The sequence below is a fragment of the Ipomoea nil genome, unplaced genomic scaffold (genome assembly GCF_001879475.1).
Source record: "Ipomoea nil cultivar Tokyo-kokei standard unplaced genomic scaffold, Asagao_1.1 scaffold0715, whole genome shotgun sequence".
NCBI classification, from domain to species: Eukaryota; Viridiplantae; Streptophyta; class Magnoliopsida; order Solanales; family Convolvulaceae; genus Ipomoea; species Ipomoea nil.
The window spans coordinates 947,297-958,261 of NW_017617143.1; the positions used below are offsets into that span (position 1 = coordinate 947,297).

General features: G+C 39.5%; 1 protein-coding gene across 1 annotated transcript; it reads right to left on the reverse strand.

The window, feature by feature from the left end:
• Window positions 1-5,658: 5,658 nt before the first annotated feature.
• Window positions 5,659-7,710, reverse strand: LOC109176581. Its single transcript, XM_019326043.1, has 3 exons — window positions 7,619-7,710; window positions 7,052-7,503; window positions 5,659-6,136 (listed from the first exon to the last, which is right to left on the reverse strand). The coding sequence occupies exons 2-3, from the start codon at window positions 7,438-7,440 to the stop codon at window positions 6,115-6,117; spliced, it is 411 nt and encodes a 136-aa protein (XP_019181588.1). The 5' UTR covers window positions 7,441-7,503; window positions 7,619-7,710; the 3' UTR covers window positions 5,659-6,114.
• Between the last annotated feature and the right edge of the window lie 3,255 nt (window positions 7,711-10,965).

Consider the following 10,965-nt stretch of genomic DNA (forward strand, 5'->3'; position numbering starts at 1 on the left):
GAGCCATAGCAATCATCTCATGATCTCTAAATTTCCTTCACTTAGCAAGAATATCCCTCAAAAATATTCCATAAGAAGGGACTTGGGAAAGCAAATCAAGTAAGGGAATTGAAACTTTCAAACTCTCTACTACATATAAAAAAAATTTCCACCTACTCTCTTTTGCTTGCTTTTGAAAAGGATGAGGAAAGGGCAAGGATGGTTCATACCTTCTTACGGGCTTCTCTACCTCATCATGAACTTGTGGATTATTCTTCACAACCGCTGGCTCAACTGCTTCCTCCTCAAATTTCTCCCCAATCTCCACATCAACAATTTTAGTTGGAGTTGATATTTCGATTGGGAGAGATGGTTCTCCAAGTATCTTCCCACTCCTTGTAACAATAGCATTGACATGTTCTCTTGGGTTTTTTGTGCTAGCTGGCAACTTCCCAGTGAGTCTTGTGCTAGAAGTAGAGGCTTGATTTGCAAGTTGATTTCTAGCATTTTATTGTGGGCACCCAATTAATCCAACCTCTCAGTTACTTGCTTAAGTCTCTCATCTGTTTGTAATTGAGACTTTAGCAACATACTCATCATGGCCTCCAATTGTGGCGGTGGTAGAGCATCCAAAGTGGGTAAAGGAGGTTTAGGTTGAGATTGCATACCTTGGAATTCTTGCCCTTGAAAACCCGGTGGAGCTCTAATGTTAAAGTGTTGTGGATTTGCATCCCCCATTTGGATTACTCCACGAAAAACCTAGGTGATTCCTAGAAGAATTTGGATTATAGACCCCTTGAGGTTGATAAGATTGTTGTGGTGACCTATTATATCCAACTAAGTTTATATGCTCCATGGGAGATAGGGAACTTGAATCATTGAGACACTCTTCCAAATTATGTCCACCACCACAAAGCTCACACATCAAAACTTGAGAATGAGGAATAGGATGAATAGAATCATAACTCACAGTTTGATTTTTGATAGTGAATTGAGCTAGTTTTTGAACCAATGAAGCCACATTATCCACCTTGGCTGACAAAGCTGAGATTTGCTCCACTTCATGAATACCTCCCAGAGGTTTTTCAGAAGATCTCTCAGAGTACCATGTTGAACCATTCATAGCAATCTTCTCATAAAGTTCTTCGGCTCGAATCGGTTCCAACACAGTAAATGAATCGCCCGAAGAAGCATCAACTAAAATCCTTGAGTTATCAAGCAAACCTTCATAAAATCCCAACTTCTATCCCATGGTGCGGACACTGCCTCTTTAATTCCTTAAATCTCTCCCAAGATTCGGTTAGAGATTCACTTGCCAATTGCCTGAAATTTTGGATTGCCCTCATCATCCTTTGAGTCTTGGAAATTGGGTAGAACTTTTTCAAGAACTCCCCATGTAGTTGATCCCATGTAACAAAGTGGTTGTCTGGAATTGAGATAAGCCAATTGTGAGCTTTATCCTTCACTGAAAAAGAAAAAAGACGCAACTTTATGGCATCTTGAGAGACTCCATTTATTTTGAAGGTGCCACACACCCTTAGGAACTTGGTGATATGAGCATTGGGATCCTCCGTGGGTAACCCTCCAAATTGATTCGAAGCAACCATATGTAGAATGGCCGGTTGATTTGAAAGTTGTTGGCCTCCACACCCAGAACATTAATGCAATCATGCTCCTCAATATTAGGAGCAATGTAGTCAGACATGGATCTCCCTGGGGGTAGTGGTTGATTGACTCCATTATCTTCCCCCTCTCCATTGAGGTTCAAATTGATGTTTAACGGGTCTTGTGACATCCTCTTTTGCTTTCTAAGGAACTTGGCTTGCTTTTCGATCTCAAGGTTCAAAGGCAATAATCCTTATTTCCCTAAAGATCGTGTGCGCATATAACACAAGTCCTTTGATCCAAAAATCACAACTCAACAACAGAAACTTGTTATAGGTTAGCAAAAATAAAATAAAATAAAAACAAAAGTGAACTAGACTCCTAGAATAATGTTAATACTTAAACGCCACTTCCCCGGCAACGGCGCCAATTTGATTGCAGTATATTTCTCAAACAAATAATTACTCGGAGTAACGAGTTATCGATCCACATGGAAGTGGAGTGTATTAAGCACTAGCTGCAAATCTATTCTTATGAAGCTAATCCTAATGTTTAACATGGATGGTTGCATAAAATAAGCAAAGCAAAATATAAGGGTTGTGAAACAATAGAGAGAGAGCAAGATTCATGGGATTCAAGTATTTAATCACCTAGTGTCAATCTAAGTTCAATATTAAATCTGGGTTTAAACAAGTGTGAGAATGCAAGATGGTATAGAGTTACTCCCGTAGTCTCTAACCCTAGTGAATATCTACTCCCGTGGTATAAACACCCAACGATATAGAACATGCATCCAATGTAAATTCCTAATTACTACCATCTCCCGATGTGCAATAATCAAGAATTAAACTCCCTAACATATATTGCCCTCTCCCAAGGTGCAACAGTTAAGTGCAATTGTGTGTGCCCTAAATTATGCCCAATTCCTATGTGACACAAAGAAGGCTTTGAAACAAGTAATTATTGTCACAAATTACAAGAATCAACAATATAATCACAATTGCAACACAAGTATAATACCCAAATAATAATATATTAAGAATTTGATAAACAGACACATACGTTCATAAACAGTTTTTACCCAAGAATCTCTAATGGAATTTAGCCAAGCATGGCTAAATTATACATAGCAAATATAATAAAGAGTTTACAAATAATCAAAGAGAGTACAAGAATAAACCAAGTTATTTTTTCTAATCTCCCTAACTTTCTTCTTGCTTCCAAAGACAACTTGTAGCTCTCAATTTTCTCTCTTTCTTGTCTCCAAAACTCTGAATAATTCCCTAGGGTTGAGTAAAGATGGGCGTTTTATAGTTGAAGCTCAATAGGAATAGATTAGGAAATTTCCACACAACTTTCCAAATTCTTGCCCAGTGACGTAGGTCTGATTTTCAGGCTTATGTTTACCCTTTTCCTTTCTAATATAGACTTTGATGTCTGTAAAAGAGTTGTAGCTCTTCAAGTCCTCTTTCCAATGGCGCAATAATCACTTCATTTGGATATTTCTAGGCTGAGATATGGTCCAAAAACCAAACTATCGCCAATCTGTGCGAGAATCTGCTCTTTGAAAAGTGATGAAACTTACTGAAATTTTTCGATGCGTCGAGTTTTTTGCAGAGTCATAGTTTGTGTCCCTTCAAGTCTTCTTTCCAATGACGCAAGAATCACCTAAATTGGACATTCCTAGAGTGAGATATGATCAAAATATTAAGGTGTCGCCAAATTCAGCGGAAATTACAACTCTTTGGTCTTTTGTTCCACTTTTCCCTTGTTTTGTTCTTGTGATCAAATCCATTGAAAGTACCACTATTTGGCTCTCTTTGAAGCATTTTAGTCACCTCCTTAGCTTCAGATTGACTTTGTTTTGGCTCCAAACTCGTCCTAGAACTTTTTCATTGCTTTTACACTTGACCTACTACGGTTCCAAAACACTAACAAACACCATAAAACATTCAAAACAAGTGTAAACCATATATACATGATAAAACAAGGGAATATGCAATTAAAGTAACATTTTCATGAACTTAAACCCGATAAATAGATTCAAACTAACACTAGAAACATATACAATTAGGCTCATATCAATTGACTAATTTAAAGGTAGGTAATGAATATAGGAGATTAGGAGTGTTTCAGTAAGTAATGCTATGTGAGGCAGTAAATATTATTAAGACTATGTTATCCATATTAGACTAGGACTATGTTATCCATATTAGACTAGGACTATATTATTCGTGTTTGACTAGGATTCTATCTAGTATCTATATATTCGCTCTTTGTACTCTCAGACATTATGATTGAATACAACACAATCTATATTCTCATCTGGTACCAGTTTACAGGTTTTCTCGATCTCATGGAGCTAGGGTTTAGCGCTTAAGAGTGTCACTAATTACAATTGTTGGTTGATGTGATTCCATAATTAGAATGAGCACTTGTTCGGAGGCGACGGAACCGTGTCAAATTTGTAAAGGTTTCGGTCACACGGGAGCTAATTGTTTATGGCGCTATGATGAACCGTGTCAAATTTGTAAAGGTTTCGGTCACACAGGAGCCAATTGTTTTTGGCGCTATGATGATCCGTATCAAATTTGTAAATGTTTCGGTCACACGGGAGCCAATTGTTTACGGCGATATTCAGGGGCTCCAGGTTCTCAGCGTTTTTCACCCTCCCTGGCTCCTCAGGCGAATGTAGCCGTTTCTGGTGATGACTCGGGTAGCCCACATGAGTGGTTTCCTGATACTGATGCTACCAACCATGCTACGCCCAATCCTTCTTTGTTGACCTCTACGACGGCTTATGATGGCCCTGAGACTCTTCGTGTTGGTAGTGGTACAGGTTTGCCTATTTTTAATGTTGGTTCATCTTCGTTAGCCACTAATTCTAGGTCTTTTAAGTTAAATGATGTTTTGCATGTTCCTGATCTTTCTAGTTCATTATTATATGTCCAGCGTTTTGCCAAAGATAATAATGTTTTCTTTGAGTTTCACCCACTTTGTTTCTTTGTGAAAGACATTTTGACCAAGAAAGTCCTATTTAAAGGGCATGCATCTGATGGCCTGTACTCCTGGCCTGCGTCTTCTCATCATCCAGCTGCATTCGTTGCTGCGCGTTCCTCTTTTGTCTGGCATATGCGGTTGGGAGATCCGCACTCTTGAGTCTTACGCAAAATTTTATAGTCTTCGTCTGCAAGTACTTTTAATTCGAAAGATCTTCCTAATGTTTGTTCCTCTTGTCAATTGGGAAAATCATCTCATGTTGACACTACTAGTACACATCCTTTAGAATTAATATATTCTGATATTTGGGGCCCTGCGCCATTACTTTCTGCGAATGGCTTTAAATATTTTGTGTTGTTTGTGGATGATTACAAACGGTATATATGGTATTATCCGATGCGTGCCAAATCTGAATTATATGGCATATTTGATAAGTTTCGGTCACTTGTTGAACGTTGTTTTTCTCGCAAGATTATTTCTTTTCAATCTGATTTAGGGGGAGAATATAAGAAGCTTGGTTCCACCCTTTCTTCTCTAGGTATTCGTCACAGACAATCTTGTGCCTATACACTACAAGAAAAATCGCGAATTTTTTCCGTCGCGAATCACGTTTTGTGACGGAATTCATTCCGTCGTCTATCGCCTTGTCGTATTTTGATAGGCGACGGAATAGTTCCGTCGCGAAATATGGCGACGGAATTCACGACGGAAAAAGGCGTCGCAAAATTGCGACGGAAATATTTCCGTCGCAATCCCGTCGCTATATTTGAAACGAATATTCCGTCACCTTATTACTTTTCCGTCGCAAATTCCATCGCGATTCTATTGCATTGAATCCAACAAATATTCCATTGCGAAACTTATATTCTGTCGCGATTCCATCGCATTTTTGTTAATTATTTTTAAAAAATTATATAAAATTATTATTTTAAATAGTAATGAATGTTTTAAAAATATTAATATAAAACTACAATAATATAAAAAACACTATTAATTCTAAAATAAAATATAACATAAATCCAAAATATTATCAATCTACATTGAGTTCAAGTCATAATACATTATCAATCTACATTCTCAATTCTCACAGTAAGATCAACCACAGAAACATCTACAGTGGGAACTCTGAAGGCCATTCCAGTTAACTTTCCATTAAGGGCTGGGAGTACCTTCCCAACAGCCTACATAATAACGCATGCAAATTAACCAAAGTGATCGAATGTGTGGGAGCCATAATAGCATTTATTGAATGAAGCAGCTCTTCCACCTCTCCAATCCTTCATGGATGGACCATCAACCGTCTTCTAAGTAGCTGGAAAGCATATGAACGGTTTGATATCCCATACAAACAATAGTCCAAATCAGTAACATAATACATAACATATACAAGTACAACTACTAACCAGTGATGGAGTGGAGCAAGACAATTAGTAGTAGTGTAGCCATTGGAAACAATGTCAAACTCGGGCTTGTATTCCTTCTCGTTTACTGCCACAACAAACATTGGGGCATCCTTGCTAGGAGCAGATATCACAACCTTCCTAGCACCACCCTAATCAAACCAACCAAGTAGATAGTTTAATTACTCAATTATATACACAAACTTGAATTCGATTATCATTAAGTGACTAATTTACCTTCCATTCAAATAATCATAATTTTAATGAATAAAAATACAAGAAACAAATACTTATTGAGGCATCTAAACAGCCACAAATTTTTTTAAAAAATAATAATTACAATAACAGTAAACACAATAAGTCACTCATAAGTTTGATATGATCTTTGAGTTGACAGTCATGAACTTCTACCCTATACATAACAAATTCAATTTACATAAAAGACTAAAAGTGTTTCCAGTTCAAGACAAACAAATAACATTAAAGACATCACCACAATGTTTTGAGATCTTATGAAGACCTAAACAATTCTAAGGATGAAGGATCATTTCATATATCATATTTTAAGAAATGATATATTGTTTAACAAGATCTGACTGCTCATATTTTAAGAAATGAATAGTTTTGAAAATCAAATGTCAACTCCTATGGGAGTGCTCCCTGTCAAGCCCACACTGCCAAGTAACCATTATGAAGGCATATATGAAGCTCAAATATATCTAACATATTATGGGAACAATTTCGTAAAACCAGATAAATCCATATGATGATTGAGGTGTTCTCTTCTAAGTTGACATTGTCCACAGAAACTGAAGTAATATTGTAACATAGAAAAACAGGTATCACAATAAAAAAATTAGTACAAGAAATCAATTGTCCATGGCAGATTGGCAGGCAGTGATGAAAAAAAAAAAAAAAAAAAGTAGAAAGCTATAGGCTATAGTGCATGGACCACCAGGACATGATCTGGTAGCAAAGCGTGAAATAGTGAATATCCTCTGTCCAAAAGAAAAACAACAGTGAATAAAAGAAAAGAGAAAAAGGAAAAGGTTTGGGGGGCTGGCTACCTTTTCTGAGAGGTGTTGTTGGGCACAGCTGTGGGTGTTGTATTTGCAGGTGCCTTCTTTTCTGAACAACTCTGAACCTCTACTCCTTTGTTGCAACCAGGCTGTGATGATTCCTGAGCCTGTGGCCTCACAGTCACACCCATACCTTGATGGCCCTGTGAACTCAGCTGAAGAAATGAAGAGAATTTGTGGGGGGCTTGACTACCTCCATTAACACACTCCATAAACCCTCTCTTCCCACCATTAGACAAATACCCAAAACTGAGAAGTGAAGAAGACTCCTCCCTTCCTCTGGACCACCCTCCATCTGGTGGACCAAGCCTCAGCTCAAGCTTTTCCTCCTCAGAACCGCCGCCATACCTTTCACCCTTTCTTGCATATTCCTCCATCTCTTTTGTCTCAACAATACCCACTCTCAATAAACACAACCAAAAACAAAGAACTACAAAGACCTTAGCTTGCTGCAAAAAAAGAAACCAACAAGGCATTATCTTCAAGGCAAAAAGAAAAGAAAAGGAGATCATATATAGTAAAGTCAACAAGAAGAAAAAATATGAAATTTTTTACCTTAAAACTCTATCCAAAACTGAAAGCAAAGGAAACCCACATGCTTAAACCTCAACAAAAAGCAGCAATCTTTCGTGGCTACTCAAAACCAAGAAACCACCCAAAAACCTCACGTTTTTGGTTAAATTTAACTCCAATTCTAAGATAACTTTCATCTCAACAGCTCAATCAAATGCCAAATGAGCAATGAATTTATGTATGCATACCTAATGTTTAGCATTAATTTTACTCTTTTTTTTTTTTTGTTCTCAATGGGTATTCTTTAAACAAAACAAGTAAAATGATAACACTCAGTCAAAACATGACAACAGCACAATAGTAAACAGCAAGGATTGCTGAACATACAAACAGGAACTAAATAAGTTCACCTGCAGACAGTTGACAGAAAGGATCTAGAAATATCCAGTTTATGAAGTTTTGCTTTAAACGAAATAATAAAGAACTACTTTATGATTCAGCCCTAGACAAACCGAGTATAGGAGGTTTGCAGTCCTTCCCACACCGAAGCAACCTAGAGGTAGATTCACTAATGGGCGAGGAGCAGTCACACAGACGGAACAGTCAACAGAGATGGATTTATAGAATTACCTATTCTCACAGACGGAGGAAGAAGTCTGCTGCGACGGAGGACTGCAACGGCGCTCTGATGCGACGGCGCTCGGCTGCGACGGCAAGGGCGCTTGGCTGCGACGTCGACGGCGCTCGGCTGCGACGGCAATGGCGCTTGGCTGCGACGGCGACGGAGCTCGGCGGCGACGACGACGGAGTGGGACTGCGATGGCGTTCTGCGTCGGCTGCGTCTATCACACTATCTAAAACTTAGGCATGTTAGGGTTTTGATTTTTTTTATTATATTTGATTTGATTTTAATTTTAATTTGATTGATTTGATTTTAAAAAAAAAAAAGTAAAAAACGACGAAGTTTATTGCTAAAAGAAAATAAAATTTAAAAACACATATTGCGACGGAACTAATTCCGTTGTTAATTCCGTCGCAATATTTAGTCAATGCACCAAAAATTATTTATTTTCGTGATGTAAACAAGTTTTTCGTTATTTCGCGACGGAACGCAAATCGGTCGCCGTTTCCGTCGCGAAATGGACGATGAAATTTAATTCCGTCGTAAATTCTATCGTTAAAATTTTGCTGCCAATATTTCGCGGGTTTTATTTTCACTTTGCGCCAAGTTTCGCGACGGAATTAAGTTCCGTCGCTCTTTCCGTCGCAAATTTGCAACGGAAGCTATTCAGTCGCAAAATCGGTCGCTATATTGCAACGGATTAATATCCGTCGCGATTTTCCGTCGCAATTCGCAATTTTTCTTGTAGTGATACTCATGAACAGAATTGACGGGTGGAGCGCAGGCATCGTCATGTTGTTGAGACAGGACTGTCCTTAATGGCTCAAGCATCTGTTCCTTCTCGTTTCTGGGACTATGCTTTTGAGACTACTGTCTATCTTATAAATAAAATGCCCACTCGTGTTTTGTCTGATGAGTCACCACACTTTCGTTTGCATCGTTCTCCCCCATCCTACTCTTACTTGCGTGTATTTGGTTGTTTGTGCTTTCCTGTTTTGCGTCCATATAATCGAAATAAGCTACAATTTCGTTCATCTCCCCTCTTTCTGGGTTACCCCCCGTCTTATCGTGGCTATCGTTGTTTAGATACTAACACTAACAAGGTCTTTATCTGTCGCCACGTGCGGTTCGATGAAGCTGTGTTTCCTTTTGTTTCTCCTATTGGCTCGCAGGCCACCGCACCGGTTCTGACAAGCCGAGGGAATGATGTCTCGGCCACCTTTGTTGATAGCACTCGGAAGATTGACGAGCCCGTGTTGGCTTCTGGCCATGGTGACGGTGCTGGTCACGAGCAGTCCGCATCGAGTGAGCAGACTGTCTCGGACCAGCAGGTTGAGCAGCGCGGCAAACCGCACGGGCGTCCTCGGCGATCCACTCCGCTTCCTCAATTGCATGGCATGAACACTCGTAGCTCGGGTCCGCATCAACATGTTGCCTTAACCACTACTTCCACCGTGGTGTCTGAGCCTACCTGTTACTCTCAGGCGGTCAAGTTTCCTGAGTGGCGTGATGCAATGGACGCAGAATTCACTGCCTTGGTTCATAATCATACATGGCGTCTTGTTCCTTCTCAACCAGGTATGAATGTTGTTGGTTGCAAGTGGGTTTTCAAAACCAAACGGAAGGCCGATGGTTCAATAGAACGTCATAAAGCACGATTGGTGGCCAAGGGTTTTAACCAGATTGCTGGAGAGGACTTTTTTGAGACATTTAGTCCTGTGGTTAAACCCACTACGGTGCGTCTTCTCTTATCTTTAGCCGTATCGCGTGGGTGGTCTATTCGCCAGTTGGATATTCACAATGTTTTTTTGAATGGCAAGCTAGCTGAGACTGTTTACATGCGCCAGCCACCTGGTTATGAGGATCAGACATTACTTAATCATGTGTGTTTGCTTAAAAAATCTCTCTACGGTCTCAAACAGGCTCCACGTGCATGGTTCACAAGGCTACATGATTTTCTAGTTTCTGTGGGCTTTTCACCTTCAAAGACTGATGTATCTCTTTTTATCTATTCTCGTGATAATGTTCGTCTTTGTTTCTTGGTGTATGTTGATGACATTTTTATTATGGGGTCTGACTCAGACCGTGTTACTGCTCTTATTAATAAATTGGCACTTGAGTTTAAAGTTCGTGATATGGGTGTGCCTTCTTTCTTTTTGGGAATTGAAACTGTCCCGTTATCTGGTGGTATGCTTTTATCTCAACAACGGTACATGAAGGATATTCTCAAACGTGCTGGCATGGTGGACTGTAAGCCAGTGGTCACGTCTGTCTCTACCGCGAAAATCACCGACGATGTTGTCACTCCCTATGTCGATCCAACACAATACAAAAGTCTTGCTGGTGCTCTCCAATATCTTACGGTAACTCGTCCTGATCTGTCTTATGTTGTTAATCTCGTGTGTTAACATATGCATGCGCTCACTACTACGGACTAGGCCTCTCTAAAAAGAGTCCTACGATATATCAAAGGCACCCTGCATTTTGGTCTGCGTATTTCTCGGTCTGCGTCGATGGATATTCACGCCTATTCTGACTCAGATTGGACTGGCGATCCGAATGATCGCAAGTCTACTAGTGGTTTTGCTGTGTTCTTGGGGAGTAATCTTATATCTTGAGTTTGTCGGAAGCAACGGACAGTAGCACGTTCTTCAACTGAAGCAGAATACAAGGGTCTGGCTGATGTATTGCTGAGGTTACATGGCTTGTTTCTCTGCTACACGAGATCGGCATCCCACCTGCGTCTCCTCCTCGACTATGGTGTGAT

What these genes read in the sequence shown, in the direction of transcription:
- LOC109176581 (XM_019326043.1), bottom strand. Translation starts at nt 7,440, where the DNA reads ATGGAGGAATATGCAAGAAAGGGTGAAAGGTATGGCGGCGGTTCTGAG. An exon ending in AACAACACCTCTCAGAAAAG is followed by an intron (nt 6,137 to 7,051) that starts GTAGCCAGCCCC and finishes TGGTTTGATTAG; the next exon opens with GGTGGTGCTAGGAAGGTTGT.